Raw genomic sequence first — 23,008 nt, 5'->3', positions numbered from 1 at the left:
TGTCCCATAAAGCATGTTGGAAGTGGGGACAGTCTCTTCAGAGTTATATAGACTAATGGTGGGTGTAGGGTATACTCCAAAGGAAAATTGAGGGGCTGTTACCAGAAACTAGGAGAACAAAAGCTGGGTGGACAAAGCCAACAGATGTTCACTACAGTAAACATGATACTTAGGCAATTATTAATAAGAAATTACATGCAGCACACATTGCAAATGGGTTGTGATTTACCAGCATGTTAGCGTTACTGAAAACCTCTGATCCAGTTCAACTCTATCACTTTCCAGGCTTTACTATAGATTGATAAGTTTATTTTGTGAATAATGAGTGAAATTTTTGTTTGTGATTTTGATACCTCATTAGGAGTTTTCTCAATGTAAGGAGCCAACCTAAAGGCTCTCTCACACAAATTTTCCAAGAAAGAAATCACCCTTCCAAAGGCAAGAAGGAAATTACTAAGGCCTATTTTATATAGATAGCATCCATATTTCTTGCTGTGGAAAAACGAAAACTTACAAAGTGTAATACCTCTGATTTCCCAACTTTTTTTCATGACCCAACAACAGGAGGAGGAGGTACAGTTTTATCACCTGGATTTAGATGCAAGGGAATGGAAGCAGAGAGAGAAGCAGGCTCACCAGCGGGCAGCATAGCTGGTAGCCACGGTCAGGGTAGGACCTGAAGCACTTCCAAAGGCTTGCTGGTCCCAGAAACCACTAAAACAAGCATTCTCTGCCATCAGAGTATTTTCTCTCTTTCCTTCTTTCTTTTACAATTTTTTTCAACTTTTTATTTCTTTCAATTTAATTTTGCATTGGTTTCAGGTGTATAGCCTAGTGGTTAGATAAATCTGTACTTTACATAGTGTTCCCTTGATATTTCCAGTACCCACCTGGCACCCTACATAGTTACTACAATATTACTGACTCTGTTCCCTGTGCTGTACTTTACATCCCCATGGCTATCTTGCAATTACCAATTTATACTTCTTAATCCCTTCACCTCTTAAGTCTTACCACCCAGTCCTCTAATACCCACCCCCTATTCTGGCAACAACCAGTCTGCTCTCTGCATCTCAGACCGTTTCCCTTTTGTTTATTTTTTTTCTTTAGATTCTACATACAAGTAAAATCATATGATATTTATCTTTCTTTAACTGACTTATTTCATTCAGCGTAATATCCTCTAGGTCCATCCATGCTGTTGCAAAGGGTAAGATTTCATTCTTTTTTGTTCCTGACTAATATTCCATTGTATCAGTATATATGTACCACAATTTTTTTTAATCTACTCATCTATTAATGGGTACTTGGGTTGTTTCCAAATCTGAGCTATTGTAAATAATGCTGCGATGAACATAGGAGTGCATATACTCTTTTGAATTAGTGTTTTGGATTTCTTCGGATAAATCCTGGGAAGCGGAATTGCTGGAACTCATCCACTCCACAGTGGCTGCACCGGTCTGCATTCTCACCAACAGTGCATTCACTGTAGAGTTCCCTTTTCTCCACAACCTCACCGACACTTGTCATTTTTGGATTTATTGATGGTAGCCATTCTAACAGGTGTCAGGTGATATCTCATGGTGGTTTTAATTCTCACTTCTCTGATGATTAGTGATGTTGAGCATCTTTTCATATGTCTATTGGCCCTCTGTATGTCCTCTTTGTGTCTATCAAAGTGCTTTCTTAAGGAGATGTATGTAGTTTAACTGGATCAAGGCATTGCATTGCCTGGAAGCCAAAACATAATTAATTCATTTTTTACGGTCAGTTCAATTCAACCAATAGTTATTGAGGATTTATTACTAGTTGTATCTGTTAGGGTGCTTTTTGTTGCAAATAATAATAAAAAATCCAGTTCCAACAGTCTTAAAATATAAAAAGAATTTATTGAGAAGCCCAGTGGTAAGGTGGCCTTCAGGGGAAGCTTGATCCAGAAGTTCACCAAAGACCCAGGTTTTCCTCTCTTTCTTCTCAGCCTTGCAGGCTGTCTGCTTCACTGCCTGCCTTATGATAACAGGATGGCTGCCAGAATGTTCTGAGAGTTATCTGCTTCCTTATTTATATCCATTGGGAGAAAAGCAGTTGTCCAAGGAGTTTATAGGGTGGGCCATTTTTTTTTCCCAAAGAATATCTCCTCACATCTCACTAGTGAAAACTGGGTCATGTACTGCTTATTCTTACATTGAGCTGTGTGGCCAGAAGGATGGGATATGCTAGTAAACAAGGACTACACCTGGCACCATCTTCCCCAGATGCACGTGGCCTAGGGGTGGGGAGGGCGGGGGGAGGGACAGGAGTCTTGTCTGAATAAAAATCTATCTACTGTTAACAGAAGGAAAGGGAATAAATGCAAAAATGCATCTCATTTGGTGCTGGCTTTTTAAATTAATGAATAGAAGGGTATTGACTATTTGTAAATACAATGAAAGAATCAAATATCAAGGAGAGAAGAGAACATAATTTAAATTTTGGATATATTGAGTTCCCAGTGTCTATCGAATATTTGGGCAATCTTGTTGAGTAGGAAGTTAGGATTAAGGACCCAGTACTGAGAAGTCAGGCTGGAGGTATAGGTTTGATAGGTAAAATATATGACAGTGGAGGTACGGCAGTTCAGGGCAAGCACCCAGGGGCTGTGCAGGGCCAGTAGCCAGAGGGTAGCTCAGGGTGAGTAAGAAGGAGTCCTGCCACCCCAGAGTGCCCATCTGCCACGTGCTCAGGTAAGCAGGTTCTTCTTGCTCTCTGCCTCTTCCAGCCACAGGCCAGCCCAGGGGGCATCTTCCAGCAGTGGCTTGGGCACCCTGGGTAAAAAATAGGCATCTCTTCTCCTCTCCACCTCTCACATCACCCTAAAGGAAGGTACTGGGGCCCCTTCAAATTCCGTACAAGGACCTCCCAGGATGCCTAATGTGTAGACCACTTGTCCCAATACCCAGGCTACCCAAATCCTTTCCCTTTCACTTCTGTCTTCATCTTGTAGCTCAACCTTCATCTGTTTCAAAATCCCCATTTGACCTGTGGGAGCACCTCTGCCTTGGGAGGATCCAGTGATTCTTTACTAGGCTTTAGCTCCTTGTGTCTTTCACCTTCCTGTAGTGGACTTGCAGCCTCTCCTCCTGTCTGTCTATTGCTGATAGTGCCCTGCAGACCCCCTTCCTCACTGCCTGTTCCCCTGGAAGACACTGGTGGGCAGGACCTAAGGACAAACTGGGGACTGGGCCTGTGTGAAGGTTCCCCTAGTCCAGCTCCTCTGTCAACCTCTGCTCTTCAACCAGCATTTCAGGGGCTTGGAGAAGGGAAGGGAGAGTTCATGGCTTCCCAGGAATGTTACAGAGAACGCCCCTCATTAGCACCCAGGGACACTCCTGCCTGTCCGGCCTGCTGCATTGTAATCATCTTTGCACTCTGCCCTGGACCTGGGCGTTTACAGGAAGTGCACTTGTGAGGTGCAAGGAGAGGATTAGAGGCCTCTGAAGGGTGTAAGCACTTGGCCAGGGCTGAAGCTGCCCTCATCTGGGCATGCTAAGTGCTGGCTACTTTAAAAGGGAGCTATTAGCTTCTTCCCTGGAATCACACCCCACCCAGCACCTCCCTTCCGTATTGGAGCATCAGCTACTTCAGATTCCAAGTGTTCCAGGTCTTGCATTCTGTCTTTGCCTGTTCTGAGCACGAAGGGCCTAATTTTTCAGACTATAAGATGCACCAGACCATAAGACACACCTAGGTTTTAGAGGAGGAAAATAGGAAAAAAAATTTTGAAGCAAAAATGTGGTAAAATATTTAATAACATAGGCCACTGCCCCCCACCCCCCGCAGCGAGCCAGGTAAGCTACATTTGGACTATAAGATGCACCCCCATTTTCCTGCCAAATTTGGAGGGGGGGTGCGTCTTATAGTCCAAAAAATACGGTAAGTGATTTTAGCAGGAGTCCAACCAGTTCTGTGCCCACACTGTGTACCAATAGTAGGTCCATAAAAGTAGATTTTTCCTACCTTTAACCCTCTCTTTACGCTAACGGCCCAGCTCCAAACACAAGACTTATGCAAATAAAATACTTAGAGAACCAATCAAATTTCTATTCAGTTCTTGGAGAAATAAAATCAAGGCAATACAGGGAGTCAGCGTAGACAAGAGCTCTGTTACCTAATATGGTAGCTACTAAACCACAGTTTGCTATTCAAATATAAACTAAGTAAAAGTAAATATAATTTAAAACTCAATTTCTCAGTCATACTAGCGATAGCAGATGCACTAGAGCCACATGTGGTTAGTGGCCACCATACTGGAAAGTGCAAAATTATTTTTACTTTGCAGAAATTTCTATGGGGCAGTGCTGTCCTGGAGTAATAGAAGCTGACTTCAGGGAGCAGGTGTGGCTCTGGTGGGGCCTGGAAGGACAGCGGAATTAGAAGGGGAGGGGAAGGGGCTTCCAGGTGGGAGAAACTGTGACACTGCGTGAAGAGGTTGGAATGAACCTGGCATGTTGGGGCAACACCCAGGAGCAGAGGATTGGCTGGAGCCAAATGTTTCTTTTGAAGAGCCGTGACAACCATCCTCACCCTGATGGTTACAGGCACAGGAAAAGAAAGGGCGAAGCCCATCCTCTTCTCAGTTCCTGATCCTGTATCCCATCCTTCACACATATTCCCACGGGGAGGAGAGAGTTCTGACTGGATCCCAGGCTCCTGATCTCAGGGCCATGGCTGCTCGGCCTCCTTAGTCACCTGCTCTATTTGAAAACACTGCTGGGGATGGGCTTGGATGGGCATCTGGACCTGTGACCTCCCTCTTCTTCCAACCGGATCTCTGACATGCTGACCTCTAAGTCTCCATGGTTGAGAGGGCAAAGGGGAAGAGTCCAGGAATCAGGCCCTCCTGAGTTCAAGTACTGGCTCACTAGTCAGGTGCCATTAGGCAAGCAATTTAACTCCAAGCCTCAGTTTACCTATCTGCAAAATAGGGATGATGATAGCAATGACCTCACAGTGTGGTTATAAAAGTTTCATGGGTAATGTTTGCCAAGGGCTTGGCATAGTTTTAGCAAAATAACTGTTACCTATTGATGATATTATTCCTTACTACACTGAAGCAGTTTGCAGGTTTGCTGAAGTTACTGTTTCTGCTTCCCACTAATTAAAAAATTCTTGTAATAATTCATCAATTTTTTCCTTAATAATTTGTATTCTTTTTGTTTTATTTAGGACATTTCCCCACATCCCAAGATTTTAAAGATAGTCTCCTGTATTTTCTTCTAAAAGTATTTTTTAAAAATTTAATTGACGTATTAATATACTTACAGGACAGTGAGTTAAGTTATAAGAGTCCAGCTCCATGAGTTTTGATCAGATAACCACTAAACTAACTTGTAATGTTACAAATAGGTCTTTCCTGTTATTGAACCTTATAAAGGAGGATTCGGACAGCATATACTCTTAGGTGTCTGGGCCCTGTTTGTGAGAGTCATTTATGTTGTGCATTTGTTCGTGCTCATGGCCTTACACTCTTCAATTATGTGGATTTACCACAATTTATCCATGCTCCTGCCTATGGCCATTTGGGTAGTTTCTGATTTGGGTAACAGTGAACAGTGCTGCTATTGGCTGTGTCTTTTGTTGAACATCTGTATATATGTATGTATGTATGTCAGTTGGGTGTGCGGACCTAGCAGAGGAGTATCTTTGTCATTTTTCACTTGCTATTAGAGTCACCAAACGCTAGAGAGAGAACAGGGCTTGAAACACACCCAGGCTTCTACATTCCAGATGAGGGGGTTGTGGCCCAGTGGGGACAGCGATCCCTGAGGTCAAATTACAGCTCAGGGCCAGGCAGACCCAGGTCTCGGGAGAGCCAGGACACCTTCTCCTTCTAGTTGTCCTGTTGCTTCTCTAAGAGACCAGTTGGATTCCCTTTTCTTTAAGCTCTGTGATCGCCCCTCCCCGGCCCGGGAGCGAAGTTGCTGTTCCAGGAAATCTGCAGCTGCTTCGGGCGTGTACGATGTGCAAAGGTCCTGAGGCACAAAGAAAGAATGAGGAACAGGGTTGGACAGAGCTTTGCCCAGTGTAGTAGCTTAAGGTTTTTAGACGTTTATAGCCTATTTGCAGTTGATAGGCCCTGAGAACTGGCCACAATAACATACCACAAAATCTCTTAGAGATTTTGAATCAATTGCTTAAAAATATCATTACTTAACACCCATTTGATTCCAATTCCACGTGACTTCAAAGAAAGAGGGAAGAGGTTGGTGATGAGGTCATACAATAGAAGTTTTTGTTTTGTTTTGTTTTGTTTTAATCTCTCTGCCTTTAGGAGCACTTCTTCCTTTGCTCTTACCTCCTCAAACCACTCCACAGCTTCTTCGTGCCAAAGCGCTGGGAGGGACATAGGGACAGGCTGTTTTCACAGCTGTGCTGAACTTCAACCTGGGAGCCGTCCACCCCACTCCTCATACACTCAGGCAACTTCAGGGAGGAGGGGAAGGATGTAAATCATGCCCTCACACGTGGGTTCTATAGCTCATTTGTCTCTGAGCCTTACCCAGGGGCCTCTTATGTTCTGACTATTAAACAGGGAGCCAAAGCTGCCAGCAAAGATGATTCTTCAGCATAACAGCAAGGTCTACCCTATGGGCAAATCTACCCTGGTGTCTACAGGTGTTCCTTGCCTAGCACAAGAAGGGCATTGACAAAACCCTAGACCGATGGGACCACACACCGGTCAGGGCCAGCACCTCACGCTATGGAGGAGGAAACTGCTTTTCTCATAAGTTTAGTGAACTCGATGCTCTCCAAGGACTCCTCCAGTTTTGACAGTCCTGATTTTATGAAGATGTATAGGTATTGAATTTTTAAAAGGCACTGTGGGAGTTCACCAGTAATAATAGAGCTAACATTTGTTGGGTTCTTTCTGGGCTCCCGACACGGTGGGAAGTGCTTGTGTTCTTTGGTCTAGTCTTCAGAATAGCCTTCAAAGTCAGGCAGTCTTTTTCCCAATCACCAATTAGCAATTGATTAGAAGAGCGTGGTGTGCTGCGCAGCAGAGCAAACTAGATGGAAACAAGCTCAGCTCCTCGCGTTAGGGGAGGTGAAGGGCCGCCGCTCACGAGACTGCATGCTGTTCCCAGACTTTCTCTGTGGGGACTTGCGCGCTGAGGCAACACATTGTCTTTATTTCTCTTTGAAATCTGTAGAAGCCTTGAAGCATCTGCTGCTAATTTTGTGAACTTAGGCCAAAAAGAGGCCCCATAGCCTCCTCCTCACTGTACTTCTTGCAGCACTTTGGTGTTCCTGTTTTTATCATCTCCCTTTCCCACCTCACGCCCTCCACACCTGCAAAGATCTCAGCTGCCCACCAGTATTTGTCTGTCTGGCTGTCTGGGGGCTGTGGTGCTCCTGCAGACAGAAAATGCACCAATACCTCTTGTATTTCTCTATGATTGAATTAAGCGTCCTATTCACACACTTGTTAGAACTAGGCAGGTAGTGTGATGAGTGAGGCCCACTGGGTGGGCACTTGGTGGTCCTGCTCAACCCCAGCCTGCTTGTTGGAAAGTTTAATTAGGAACCACAGGTCCAATGTTAATAGATTTGTGGGGGGTGGTGAAATCACTTCATGAGTTGGTAACTTAAAAAAAATCTTAAAATACCAGGTAGGATAAACCTCGGGTACCCAATTTACAACCTCTGATTGAGGTTTTTACCTGAATGGATTTTGTGGTAGGAATTATCCCAGGAACCACCTAATTTCTTCACTTTGCTTGGTGTGTGTATGGATGTAGCCTTTGCTCTTGAAATTACAACTGTCCCAGTGTTTGTTAGGCTGGGTGTGCACAGGTGACTGAGAGACTGGGTTGAACTGACAAAGCAACAGAGGGAATTGGAAGACCTGGGTTCTGGTCTTATTCTGCAATAAACCAGCTGTGTGGCTTTGCTCAAGAGAATCTCTTGGTTTGAGCATCCTCATTTGTAAAGTAAAAGCATCAGTGAAGGGATTCTTAGGGTCCTTCCAGTTTCAAAATTCCATAAATCTATGGCTTCAATTTACATGATAGAATTGCTTTCTTTTGCTTATACCTAAAATATCTAGATCAGGTGCTTAGATACTCAGGCTCATACTGTGGAAACAACTCTGATTTACTAGAGTAAGGGGCACCTTTGAAGAACACTTTTTTTTTTCCAGTGGCTTCCATAAAAAGAGAGGCCAAGTAAGGGGTCACTCTAAAATGAAGTGCCAGCTCACTTCTCCAGAGGAAAATGTTATTAGGACTTTCAGTTAAAGTCTGGGGAGAGTAGATGGAGGAAGGAAGACAAATATATTGATAAAGAATGGTAAGAACAGACAAGGATGTGCAGAAACTGGAAAACTTATTGCTGGTGGGCATATAAAACAATACGGACATTTTGGAAAACAGTTTGGCATTTCCTCAAAATAAGAGCTACCACACGACACAGCAATTCCACTCCTAGGTATACGTCCAAGAGACATGAAAACATATACCTACAAAAAATTCATAAATGAATGCTCATAGCAGCATTAATTTACTTAAAGTTTTGTTTATTTTTTTACTTGTAACAAATAAGAATATATGTATTTGAAGTATGCAATGTGATGTTTTGATATATGTATACATTGTGAAATGATTACCATAATCAAATGAACATATCCATCACCTCCTATAGTTACTTTTTTGTGTGGTGAGAACACAAATTTCAAGTGTATAATACATGGCTGTTACCTATATTATTCTCCAGAACTTATTAATCTTACAACTAAAAGAAGTTTGTACAATTTGATTAATATCTCCTCTTTTCCTCTTACCCCCAGCCTCTGGTAGCCATCATTCTCTTTTGTTATGAATTTGACTATTTCTTTTAAGAGCCCACATATAAGTGAAATCATGTAATAATTGTCTTTCAGTGTGTCTGGCTTATTTCGTTTAGCATAATGTCCTTCAGGTTTATCCATGCTGTCTAAAGTGAAAGGATTTTCTTCTTTAAGCCTGGATAATATTCTGTTGTGTGCATATACCATATTTTCTTTATCCATTCATCCATCAAAGGACATTTAGGTTGTAATGAACGTGGGAGTGCAGATATTCCCTTGAGATGGTGATTTTATTTCCTTTGGATACATACCCAGAAGTGGGTTTGCTGGATCATATGGTAGTTCAATTTTTAATTTTTTGAAGAACTTCCATATTATTTTTCATAACAGTTGTATGAGTTTACATTCTCACCAACAGTGCAGAAGGGTTCCCTTTTCTCCACATCTTCGCCAACACTTATCTTTTTCCTAAGTCACTGTTAACATGGCTTTAATATCCATTCTAACAGGTGTGTGATATCTCATTGTAGCTCTGTTTTGCATTTTCCTGATGATTAGCAATGTTGAGTACCTTTTCTTATACCTGTTGGTCATTTATATGTCTTCTTTGGAAAAATGTCCATTCAGGTCCATTGCCCATTTTGTAATTGGATTATTTATTTACTTAGCTATTGAATTGTGTGAATTTTTAAAATATATTTTAAATGTCTGCTTTAATGGATAAATAAAATGTGGCATCATGTCCATATGATGGAATATTATTCTTTGATCAAAAGGAATGAAGCATTGATACATGCTAGAATAGGATGAACCTTGAGAACACTGTGCTAAATGAAAGAAGCCAAACACTAAATTGACTTACTAGACGCTTTTATTTGTATGAAATTCTCAGAAGAGGCAATTCTACAGAGACAGTGGTTGCCTAGGGTTGGGGATGATGGGGGAATGAGGCGTGATGCCAAAAGATATGTGGTTACTTTCTGGGGTGATGAAAATGTTCTCAAATGAGAGAGTAGTGATGATTGTACAACTCTGTGAACATACTAAAAATTATTTACTTGTACACTTGAAATTTAAAATATATTTTAAATTGTATGTGAGTTAGATCCCAATAAAGCTATTTAAAGGAGAATAGTAAGAATAAAAAATACTTACATTAAGAGATAGATGAATAAAAAGTTAAACAAAAAAGTTAAGGAGAAACAGGTGAAAACAATTTTATATGACTAGGTTAGTTACTAGTAAGTCTTTCTGGAGATTCTCATTTTATTCTGAGAGGGTTAGCAGGCAAATTATGATTAGGGAAAGGATGACTAACAATCAGAAATTGTGATTTTCATTTTTGGCTGTAGTCCTAAGCATGAAATTGTTTTTTATTGTTTTATGCAGTGTTTTGAAGCTCAGGCAACCTGTTACTCTGTTTTTTAACTCCATTGGTTGAGTGTGGCTGGTTTGAGTCAGTATTAAGGATGCATTATGGCAAGGCACACTCATGACCTCAGTACCAACAAGGCTGCCAAAACTCTGGAGGACTTGCCAAGCCCCAGTGAGTTACCCCATGCCTTGCAAAATAGAAATCACAAAACAGGAAGAGTGGAAGACTTGATAGTTTGTGGTGCTAAGTTTAGGGGATTCTGTGTTTAAGTGCCAAAGGTGAAAAGATTTTGGCAAGAGGTAGCTGATTGAACTCAATTGCAAGGGCAATTTCAGTGGAGTTGAAATCCAGGCCATGTTTTGTCAAATTCTCCTGGGGAAGGAGTGACAAGCTGGGATGTGTACAAGAGCCCGGCAGGTAAAATAGAAGTGCGTACACTGTCAAATGGAGGGCTCCCCGCCCCTGGCTGTCTGTTCATGCTGCTTGTTGCTGCACAGGAAGGAAGCACCTGTGTTGCCAAACCAACCTTTTGATTTTCCAAAAGAAGCTGAAGGTATTAATTTTTAAAATAGCAAACCTTTCCTTTTTTAAATGCTGCTATTTAATTAGAATAAAAAATACAGAATAGGAGAAAATGTTTATAAGTCATATATCTGATGAGGGACTTGCATCTAGAATATGTAAAGAATACTCACAACTCAGTAATAATTATTTTTAAGTGGGTGAAGGATCTGGATAGATATTCCTCCAATAAAGACATACACACAGCCAACAAGCACATGAAACAAAACTCAATGTCATTAGCTATCAGGGAAATGCAAATCAACCACAGTGAGATACCATTTTATAGACACTAGAACGGCTAGACTCAGGAAAGATATGTGTTGGTGAGGATATGGAGAAACTGCAACCCTTATATGGTGCTGGTAGGAATGTGAAATGGTGCAGCCACTTTGAAAAACACCTCAGCAGTTCCTCAAAAGGTTAAACATAGAGTGAGTGACCATATGACTCAACATTTCCATGCACAGGTATATATACTCAAGAGAAACGAAAACATGTCCACGCAAAAACTTGTACATGAATGTTCATAGCGGCATTATTCACAATATTCAAAAAGTGGAAACAACCCAAATGCCCATTAAGTCAAGGATGGATAAACATGATATGACTATTATATGGCAATAAAAAGAAATCAAGTACTGATATATCTTACGACATGGGTAAATCTTGAAAACGTAAGCGGAAGAGGCCAGTCACATAAGACCACATAAGATTCCATTTGTATGACTTGTCCAGAAGAGGCGCATCCATAGGGATATTAAGTTAGAAAGGGGAGGATGGAGGGAAATGGGAAGTGACTGTTAAAGGATGCAGGTTTCTTTTTGGGGTGATGAACGTGTTCTAAAGCTGATTGTGGTGATGGCTGCACAGCTCTGTGAATACACTAAACACTATTGAATTGCATACTTTACATCAGTGATTTTCAGCCTTCTTCATCTCCTGGCCCACGTAAACTAAAACTCTGTGGCACACCAAAAAATATATGTTTTGCTGATCTGACAAAAAAATAGGTATAATTTTGATTCATTCACACCAGATGGCTTTTGTTGTGTTGGCTGTTGTCTTTTTCTTTTTTTTTTCTTGGACAATCTCAGGAAAAAGAGGTTGGTGCCCCTGACTAAATTGTCAGATATTGCATGTTTTAAAAATTCTTGCGGCACACCCGTTGCAAATCGTTGCTTTACATGGATGAATTGTATGGTATGTGAATTATATAAAGCTGTTACAAAAAATAATACAGGGAAGGTCACATAAAACATATGTCAGGCTGTCAGCTTCAAGTCCTCTGATTATGACTTCATCGAATACATAGCAGGCCTGGAAGGGGCTGGTCAAACCCCCATTCTTAGGAAATCAGAGAAGAAGGTGATTTGCTTTTTCCAAAGTCACATGCCTATTTAGTGTCAGAGCCACAGCCAAAACTTGTCTCTTCACCTTAACCTCTAGGCCACGCTGCCTCTATCCGAAGCCCAGCTTTGAAGGCATAGCTAGGGAGGGACTGTGAGAAGTTAACATGAGCAATAGCTGGATATTCTCTCTTCCCTTTCCCACATTTTACAAAGGTCTCCCAAAGACTTCCTGAGAAAGGGACAAATTATGGTGAAAAGGAACACTCCTTAAAGGGAGAAACAAACATAGTGCTTCCCTGAGCCTTTTCCCCCCTATAGCATAGGAGGTTTCTGTGTGTTTGAGTCACTTATTCTGTGTATTTCTGACTCATTTACGCTTAGCTCATCAATATGTTGTTAGTGCAAGAACCATTCGTCATCCAAGAAACCCTCTGGGCCGTTTTTAAAATTTGAACCAGAGAAGTGAAATTTGCCAAGAGTAAATGGAACTCAGATATCAAAAGGTCTGAGTTCGGTTTTCATTGAATGCAAAGGGTGAGTGAATTCTGAACTGAGCCAAATGCGTTCTCTCACCCTTAATTTACAGTACATTGTTTTGGCAGACTCTACAATCCTGAAATTTGGCCTTTCTTCTGCCATTCCTTTCTAGGGTGTAACCACAAGTCTATCTTTCATTTAATTTTATAAAAAATAAGTCCATGTTATAATAATTTATGAGAGCTTTACTCATCACTGTTCCTGTATTAATTTTATGAAAACAAACTGAAATGTTTGAAAAGGTTGAAACCTTCCTCTGAAGTTGTAATGCTGTTTAATATTCTCTAAGAATTTCTTTTTTTTCCATCCTTTTATCTGGGGGTTTATCAAAAGGGGTGTCGCCTCCCTTTTCAATCAATGATTAGGCCATCGCTCAGTTATCACATTGAATACTGGAGGACCATTGCCGGTGGTGCTCGGATTTGCAGGATGTGACAGGTCCTTCACACTGTCTTCAAAGGAGAAAGGATCAGAGAAAGGATTAGAACTTTGAGTTTCTTTGAAATTTAAAAAATGTAAAAAAAAAAAAAACCCAACCCACAAAAGCATAGGAAAATGAACATCAATCCAAAATCTACAAAATCAAGAAAAGCAATTGTTAATATTTTGTGGGTTATTTTCTCTTTATTCTAAAAATGTATATATATATATAAGTATATGAGCTGTGTCCAGAAGGTTTCTAGTCATGTAATATAAAAAAGAGACACTTATTGAAGAAGATACAAGATACAAAAGCATTGTGCATAGGACAATGACACCTCAGTCCCCTTCAGAGTAGGTACCTTAGGACCTCACACAGTTCTCCCAATCGCCAAACCTGTCATATTTCCCTGAATCTCATTGATGATCTGAAATCTCTCTTTCAAAGGTGATATTAGTTTTGGGAAAAGCCAGAAGTCACAGGGCACCAAATCTGGGCTGTAGGGGGGCTGAGTCACCTGGGTAGTTTGATGTTTTGCCAAAAAACTGCACAAGATGTCATGCATGAGTGGGTGTGTTGTCGTTATAAAGCTGCCAATCACCATTTGCCCATAGCTGCTGCCTTTTGAATCATCCGAATAGCTTCCTTGGAGGAATGTTTAAGCTTAATGAAAAATGTGATGCAGATTTGTTGCTCTACTCGCTCAGTTATTTTGAATGCAATAGCCACACAGTACACATGCTCACTGAATGGCATTTACCGCCCCCACTGACTGGTACAGTGAAGTTGTCATTGATCACACTTGTGCATTCCAGTCCACTCTCCTTGGCTGCCAGGCTACATCAATGTCACGCAAACCACTCTTATTATATTAACAATGGCTGGACTTTTTTGGACAGACCTCATGTATACAATTATGAAATCACATATATATAATTATAAAATGGAATATTCCATCATTTTATAATAATTTTTTCCATTTCTTAATTCATAACTAATTATCAATATTTAAAAAATTATATCTACTTCATGTATAAAATTCAAATGTACAGAAAAAACATACTTAAAATGATTCAATGAAGAGTTTTTATTGCAAGTAACAGAAAATCCATGTCAAACTGATGTAAACACAGAAGGAAATTTTTGGCTGACCTCTGAAAAGTCCAGTGGGAGATCTCGTTTCAAGCATGGCAGGATTCAGCTTTGGTGCTATTCACATGTTGCATGTAGAGGCAACCCTTTCAGAGTGTATGCATGCAGGTTCTTGCCTGGCAGGAGAACAAGCCTCTGTTCCAGCACTTGCCATGAAAATTTCATTGCACTGCTCCCATGCCTATCCTTGAGCCTACCCTTGTCACTTATTACCGGGTCAGAATGGACTCCTGGGATCCAAGTGTTTCACTAAGAGAACACAGACGGGGAATGAGGCAGGGATGGGAGGAAAGGGTGGATCCTCAGAGTGTGAGAACCAGGAGGATGGATGAATGTCACATGGCCAAAATAAGAGTCCCACAATTCATACACCTGGACATTGAGAACTCATTTTGTATTGTTTCCTAAGGACTTTCAGAGCAAATGACCTCAAATTGGGCAGCTTAAACAGAAATGTATTGTCTCACAGTTCTGGAGGCTAGAAGTCCAACATCAAGGCATCCATGGGGTTGGTGCTTTCTGAGGGCCACCATGAAGGAAACTCCGATCCGTGCCTCTCTCCTAGCTTCTAGTGGTTTGTGGGCAATTGTTGGTATTCCTTGGCTTGTAGATGCATCACCCTGAGTTTGGGTTCCAACTTCACTTGGCATTCTGTGTCCAAATTTCCCCGTCTTATAAGGATACCAGTCATATTGCATGAAGGTCATAGTATGATCTCATCTTAACTAATTACATCTGCAACAACCCTACATCCAAACAAGATCACAGTCTGAGGTGCTGGGGGTTGGGGCTTCAATATATGAACTTTGGGAGGACACAATTCAACCCGTTCCCACACAATATTTCTGGTTATACTTAAAACATATCCAGTCTGAATCTGAATGATAATGATGATCCCTCCTTCTATTGTGTGGGCTAGGTTTGATGACTGACTTCTAGTAGTGTTCCTTCCATGTAGTTTAGTGATTAAGTTTGGGGGCTAGGAATCCTGAATGTACACCACAACCCCATCACATACTAGCTTGTGGATTTTGGACAAATGGCAATCTCTGAAAACCTGTCTCCTCAACTAGTGAAATGGGGATAACAGTCCTTCACTCACTGGGTCATTGTGGGCCAGGCACATAGTGCTCAGTACATGTTAGTCAGTGTGGCTGTTCCACCTCTTTAAACATGTGAAGACTGCAGAGCCACGAGAAGAGCCTGACATAACCCCTGTGTTCTCAACTTTTAGTGATAATTTGGCTCAACTTCTCCTTAAGGTTCTGCTGAAACAAGTTCAAGAGGGGGGAGGATGCTTTGTTATCCTGCAAACAGGACTACAAATCTGTTTCAAGGAACACAAAGTATTTCTCTTTTTCTCCCCTAAAGCCAAATGCCATAAATTCTGAGCAAACTTCTCTAGGCAACGTGATAGCAAATACTGGTTCCCTTTAGGTCCCGCTTATCTCTCTGACATCTCCTCTTTCCTTGTACAGCTTGATCTTTCAACCAGTTCTCAGCTGTGGGCTGGAACCAGTCATTTTACTTATAAGCTCTCTCTTTTTTGGCTCATAAATTTGGGAAAATGGAACAGGCGCCTGCTGCTTTCTAAGGCACCACATCATTTAGTTTTTTCATGCTTTTTCTATTTCTACAGGGCTGAATTTAGCTTGTTGACATGCTTACTGAATAACAAGAACTTCAAGCTCTTGAAGGCTGAAGAACCTATTTGATTACAGGCCTTCACCTGTAAAGCAAAAAACGGGGTCAAAGCAAAAAACGTGGTCACTTTCATTAAGTGCCGACTCTGTGCCCAGCGCAAGCCTAAACACCAGGGTCATAACAATAACCAAGAGAGCTACTGTCCCTACCCTTGAGGACCTCACATTCGGAGGACATTCATTCATGCATAAAATGTATGAGAAACTTACTACATATCAGGTGCTGTTCATCAGTAAAAAAAACAGACAAAATCCTGCACTGATGGCTATGGTGTGTGTGTGTGTATAAGGGGGAACAGAATATGATACATGTAAGTAGATTTTTCATCATGTAAGAAGGTGGTAAGTGCTATGAAAAAAGTAGACCAGAATAAGGGGGATTAGGAATATTGGGGTGGGGGTTACAATTTTAAATAGGGTGGTCAGGGTAGGTCTCATTGAAAAGGTGGTTCTTGAGCAAAGGCTTGAAAGCAAGGGGAGGGCAAGGTGAGGAAGGGAGCCTGGGTATTTGGGGGAAGAGCAAGTCCAAAGGCTCTGTGGCATGGGTGTGCCCAACTTTTTCAAGAATAGCAAGCAGGTGGGTTTAGCAGGAGCAGAGAGGACAAGGTGAGAATAGAAGTTAGAGGCAGATCAAGTAGAGCTTTTAGCCTGAGTGAAATGAGGAACCATAAGCAAGTGTTAAGCAGAGTAGGGACACGACCTCAGACTGCAAGGGGCTGACCTGGCTGCTGTGTGTTCAGCTAGACTGCATGTGCCTGGTGGCAGTTGGGAGGCCAGAGTAAACCAATCACATGGGTGAAGCAGTAGTGACATGGACAGCGGACAGCAGGGATGGTGAATAGTAGGGTGGGATTAGGGACCTATTTTGAAGACACAACCAACCCGATTTTCTGACAGACTAGACGGGGTGTGAAGAGGAGGCAGGGATGACTAAGATTTCGGCCTATGCATCTGAAGAATAGAGTAGCCACTGATTGAAATGGCTATTGCTGTTTGGTGGCGCACGTTTTTGTTTTGGTGAGTAGGGCCAGGAAGGCCATTCGGACACATTAAGTTTGGGGTGCCTAGTAGCCATTCAAGTGGCGTGGGCAGCTGGATTTTAAAGTGGTCTAGAGAACTAATTTGGGGACAACTCTAAAACCTCCGGAAGTGAGACCCTGCTGAGATATCTCCACAACTGGCCACGTGCCCCTCCTCTTTTTCCTCCTTGGTGTGCCGAAGCTATTTTAGTTGACTAAGCCCTTCTTTTTCTTCCTTGGGGAATGGTGGGAAAAAAACGAACAGAAATGACGCACCGCGACGTGATGACCACTGCCTACCTCTTAGCACCGATAGAAAGACCTGGGTAATGGGCGGGGCCCGAGGCTGGGCGGGGCCACGGCACTCACGCACGCTACCGACAGGGGCGTGGCCGACCGACAGGGGCGTGGCCGACCCCCGCGCGGCTACCGCTGGCTCATCCGAAGGCCTCCCTCCCTCCATCTCTTCCGCGAGTGATCAGCTGGTCTGTGCACCCCTTACGTGGATTGGGGCACGTCACCGCCGAATGGCAGCCTCCAGAAAGGCACCGCGAGTAAGGTGAGGAGACGGCCAGGGACCCGGCGTCCGGGCAGCGCGCGGCTCCCGGGGCCCGGTGCACGTGTGTCAGTCCGGAGGGCAGGGACGTGCTGGTCTAGAGCGGCGGGCGGCCAGCTGCCCTAGGACTAAGGCCGGGGCTTGCTGGAGCCCCCGCTGGGGGAGGGAGCCATGCAGCGGACAAGTTCCGGTTTGTTTCTGGTGGGGCCGAGGGCTACCCCAGGCTTCCCGAGCCGGAGTCCGGTACCCGGAAGAGTGTGCCCGCTGAGCTGCCGTGTTCGGCCGAGGGGGCCGTGGCTGTCGTTGCCCCTGGCCCAGCAGAAGGCCCTGCTATTGCTGGAAGTTGATGTCCCCTGCCTCCTCCGGCGAGCCTCTGCCCTCGCCCTTGTATCCTGGGAAAATAATCGTCAAATTACAACCCTGACAGTACTGACACATGCATTTCGCTTTATTGATCTGTCACCATAACAAAGATAGGAAAACTCAGGGCCTCCCTACCCAAATGGTTTCAGAGGCAACACTTGGACATAATCTTCAGGAAACTCCCATCAGTAACCTGTCCTTATCTTCTCCGGGGATGCGGCTAGGCCAGAAGGATAAACCCCCAGTCCCTCATTAAATTCATTTCAGCCTGTTCTCTCCCCTCCCCCACAACAGCCCGCGTATACTTACCAGAGCATCTAACAAAATGGGAGACTGAGAGACACATTCAGAGTTCACAAGGGCCAGAAGCCAAACTCCCTGGAGATAGACAGGGAGTCAGCTATCTTCCATTTGAAATTTGAATGAACATGCTTGGTTGGCAATATGGACAGGCTCTCTTGCTGAACACAAACTATGGCTTGTGTTGTTTGTAAATGGACAGATCCCAAGCCAACCTTGATTTGGACTTGGCCTTGCTACAGCACGTTAGGGAAGAGAACCATGCCTGTCCTGTGGAAGGGTGAGGTATGGCAAACCTGCATGTGGAAGGAGCTGCTTGTATGTTAAATGCTGGAAATGGCATCAGGCAAGTGAATAATGATGAGTTAGGTCCAAAGCAGAGAAGTAGCCTTTGAGGACCAAGGTGGTCTTTGCTGGGTTCATAGAATCCCAACATTTTAGGGGCACAGGGGTCCTTCAGCATCAGCTGATAGAACCTCTTTGCCTTACACAAGAGGCCACTGAGAGGCTGAGAGAAGGGGGTCTTTGTGGCAAAATTTGAGTGCCACGCAATGTAAAAATGACTCAGTTTAGGTGATGGAAATTGAACTCAAATTGACTTGGGTAAAAAGGGGTTGAGCTGGCTTCTAGTGCAGCTGAGTCCAGTAGACCAACACTGGCATCAGACTTCCCTCTCTCACATTTCTTGGCTCTGATCTCTTCAGTGTTGCCTGCATTGGTAGGCAGGCTTTCCTTACAGCAGGTAATGACAACAGTTCTAGGCTGACAGCCCCAGCAGAAATAGAGCCTTCTTACTTAATGGTGGGAGAGAAATCTCAGATCGATTCTCCCTGGGTTGATTTGATCCTTTTGACCATCCCTGAACTAGTGATTGTGGCTGGAGGGATGGATTGATCAGACCTGGGTCCCAGAACTTGGTGGGTGATTCATCTCAACTCTGGGCTGAAAATGGAGAAGAGACCGTCTCAAAAGGAAAACCAAGGTGTTCTCTTCAAAAGAGGAAGAGATGGATTCTGGGTAGGCAAAGATGAGTCTCCCACTAATCCCCCCTTGAACTTGTTTCATTCCATCTTACCTCACCTTACAAGGGGTGATTGACTATCTCAGTGGTTTTTGTTTTGCCTCCTCCTGAGCGGTGGATGGCTCATCATGGCCTGGGGGAAGAGGGAGGGTAAGAAGTACCTTGCAGGGTTTTTTTTTAAAAAGAGAGAGGGAGAAAAATGTGCCGTAGCCATCTTATGCAAAGATTGAACAGGAAGATCTCTACATGCTTCTTTTCCGCTTAACCGACCTTGAGCACTTCATGATGTTGAGAAGGTGTAGACTGAAGAAGTGCTGGGAACAGGAAGAGCACTGAGTTTAGTTGGGAACTCTGGACTCTGGTTCTAGACTAGCTCTGTCACAAAATAGCTGTGAGGCCTTGAGCAAGTTATTTGATCTCCTTTTTGGATATTATGAACAATATTGTTAAGAACATTTGCATACAGGGTTTCATGTGGACTTACGTTTTCCATTTCCACACTTGAGAGTGGAATTGCTGGGTGATAGGGTAACTCTGTGTTTAACTGTTTGAGGAACTCCGGGCCACATTCCCACCAGCAATGTCCGAGAGTTTTAATTTTTCCACATCCTTGCCCGTACTTGTCATTGTTTTTTTTCCTTCCTAGTGGATATGAAGTATCTCATTGTGGTTTTGATTTGCATTTTCCAAGCGTATAATGTTGTTGAAAATCTTTTCATGTGCTTATTGGCCATTTCTGTATCTTAGACATTTAGAGCCTTTGACCATTTTAAAATTGGGTATTTGTCTTTTTTTTTATTGAGTTGTAATAGATCTTCATATATACTGTATACTAGACTCTTAACAGATATATGAGTTGCAAATTTTTTTCTCATGTTATGGATTGTCTTTTCACTTTCTGTTTTTAAAAACTGTTTTTTCATTGTTGTTCAGTTATAGCTGTCCCCATTACTCTGCCCAGCCCTGCCCACCCCCCACCTCCCATATTCACTTTCTCAGTGGTATGCTTTGAATTGTAAAAGTCTTTCATTTAATGACATCTAGTACATCTGTTTCTTTTGTTGCTTGTGCTTTTCATGTCATATCTAAGAAATCATTGCGTAATCCAAGGTCAGACAGATTTATGCCTGTTTTCTTCTAAGAAAACATTTTTGTGATCTTTTTTGAGTTAATTTTTATATGTGGTGTAAGGGTACAGATTATAATCTTCCTAGTGGATGTGAAGTGGTGTCTTTATTTTCTTTGCATGTGTATGTCCAGTTGTCCCAGCCTCATTTGTTGAAAGGACTGTTTTTCTCCATTGAGTGGTTTTGGCATCGTTGTCAAAAATTCATTGACAGGACTCACGGGCATGGACAACAGTTGTGATTGTGGAGGTGGGGGTGTAAGGGGACTAAATGGTAATGGGAAAATTCAGTACAAAATTAAAAAAATAAAAATTAAAGCAATGAAAAAATTGACAGTAAATGTGAGGGTCTGTTTCTGAACTCTCAATTCCACTTCATTGATCTGTAAGTCTGTCTTTATGTCAGTACTACCCTGTCTTGATTACTATAGTTTTATTAGTTTGGAAACAGGAAGGGTGACTCCTCCAAATTTGTTCTCTTTCAAGGTTGTTTTGACTTCTGGATTCCTTGCATTTCCATATGAATTTTAGGATCTGCTTGTTAATTTCTGCATCGTTTCTATGCAGAAATTGGCCTCCGTGCTTTCCTTCCAGTACACCAGTTTCTATGCAGAAACTAACTAGAAACCTAGATTACTTTGGGAAGTATTTCCATTTTAACTATATTAAATCTTCCAATCCATGAACATTGAATGGCTTTCCGTCTGTTTAGGTCTCTTTTAATTTCTTTCAACAATGTTTTGTAGTTTTCAGAGTGTAAGTTTTGCGTGTCTTTTATTATATTTATTCCTAGGTATTTATTTTTTGATTCTATATTGTAAATGAACTTTTTAAAATTTCATTTTTGGAGTGTATATTTCAAGTATATATAAATACATTTGATTTTTGTATGTTGGTTTTGTATCCTGCATTCTTGATGAGCTTATTAGCTCTAATTTTTTTTGTGGGTTCTTTAGAATTATCTATATTCAACATAATGCCATTTGCAAATAGGTAGTTTTACTACTTCTTTTCTAATATAGATGCCTTTTATTTCAATTTCTTGCCTAGTACAATGTTGACTAGAAGTTGCAAGAGTGGACACATCTGTCTTGTTTCTGATCTTAGGGAGAAAGCGTTCAGACTTTAACATTAGGGATGATGTTAGCCATGGGTTGTGTAATGTTTTTCATCAAGTTGAGGAATTTCTCTTCTAGTTTATTGAGTACTTTTATCATGAGAGGGTGTTGGATTTTGTCAAGTGCTTTTTCTGTCTCTATGGAGGTTATGTAGTTTTTGTTCTTTATTCTATTGAGACTTTGTATTATATATATATTTTTTGTATGTTGAACTGATCTTGTATTTCTGGAATAAATTCCTCTTGGTGATGGTGTCAGATCTTTTTTATATGTAACTGGATTCACTTTGCTAATGTTTTTGAGGGTATTTGCATTTATATTTATAAGAAATATTGAGGTGTCTTATTTTTAAATGAAAGAATATATGGTTCCCCCAGTAAAGAACATCTCATTCTTCCCAATGCAGTTAGAGCAGCAGCAATCTGAGAGCAGGCCTGCAGTGATGCTGAAAATGTCTGGCCTTCTGGTTCTGGCTGTGTGGTGGACTGAGCTAATGTGGACCCCTTTCCCTCTACCAATGCATACAAATGGGGTAAAATTATAACAAAATTACCTTTAATTTCATAGCTGAATAAGATATAAATGTATAAAGACATGGGCTCCTTTCCGTAGCCTGTAACAGGCTCCTTATTGCTTCTCTGAGCTTGTCTCCTAACCACTTACTTCCGCATCTCCCAACACGCTGGCCTCCGTGCTTTCCCTCCAGCACACCAGGCGTACTCCTGCCTTAGGGCCTTTGGACTTGCTGTTCTTCATTTCTGAAATGTTCCTCCCCTAGACATCCACATGGCTTGAGCCCTCACTTTTTTTTAGGTCTCTGATAAAATGTCATCTGTTAGCAAAGAGGCCTTGCTTGGCAACCCCATATCAAATAACCTCTCCCCTTACCTCTGACCCTTTGTTCTCCTTGTCCCATTTTAGTTTTTCTCATAGAACACATACTACCTGGTATACTGTATTCTTGTTTTGTGTCTGTTGCCTTTCCTTTCCTATCCTTCCCTCCCAATAACTTCCCTCCCTCCCCACCCCCATGTAAACTTCTGAAGGTCAGAGATATTGTATATTTTGTTTGCTGTTGTGTCTAGAATAGGGCCTGGATTATAGAAGATTCTCAGTAAATATTTGTTGACTGAATGGACTTGAAAGAAAAATCCTCAGGTACCAGAAATATAGTAGAGTTTAGAGCCTGAAGTTTGGGGGCTAAACTGTTAAGCTGAGCCTTGGAGAGGCTATGAGATGCTACAGGCCTTCATACCAGGGGTTCAGGGTGTCAGACTACCCCCATATGGGAACAGGATCTTGTGTGCAAATCTCCTAGCTAAGCAGTTAAAGCGAACATTAATCTCAGAAGAAAACAACAGTGACGATAATGCTTGTGCAATCCAGGACATATTTCATTCTCATAGATAAAATAGTCTCTACTGAAGATAAGCTCTTACTAAAAGATTACAAAACCTGCAAGGAATGACCCTCCAGGAGGGAGCCAGTAGACCCAGCAAACTTGAGGATTACTATCCCCAGACCTTATAGTGGTAAGTCTGGAATGAATTATAAAATAAAGGCCCCAAATAATTAAAGCT

General features: G+C 42.1%; 1 protein-coding gene across 1 annotated transcript in view; it reads left to right on the top strand.

Annotated features, from left to right (window-relative positions):
* The first annotated feature begins 17,354 nt into the window (after nucleotides 1-17,354).
* The window catches only part of XPNPEP1 (X-prolyl aminopeptidase 1), a 52,087-nt gene continuing 46,433 nt past the window's right edge, over nucleotides 17,355-23,008 (top strand). Inside the window, exon 1 of the mRNA XM_045854421.1 lies at nucleotides 17,355-17,503. Within this exon, the coding sequence (XP_045710377.1) occupies nucleotides 17,472-17,503 (32 nt within the window). The 5' untranslated portion in view covers nucleotides 17,355-17,471. The remainder of the gene's footprint in view (nucleotides 17,504-23,008) is intronic.

The sequence above is a fragment of the Phyllostomus hastatus genome, unplaced genomic scaffold (genome assembly GCF_019186645.2).
Source record: "Phyllostomus hastatus isolate PE091 unplaced genomic scaffold, TTU_PhHast_1.1 phas_scaffold_1066, whole genome shotgun sequence".
Taxonomy (NCBI): domain Eukaryota; kingdom Metazoa; phylum Chordata; class Mammalia; order Chiroptera; family Phyllostomidae; genus Phyllostomus; species Phyllostomus hastatus.
Note: the sequence above shows the minus strand (reverse complement) of the source record. Positions and strands in the feature narration are given on the sequence as shown.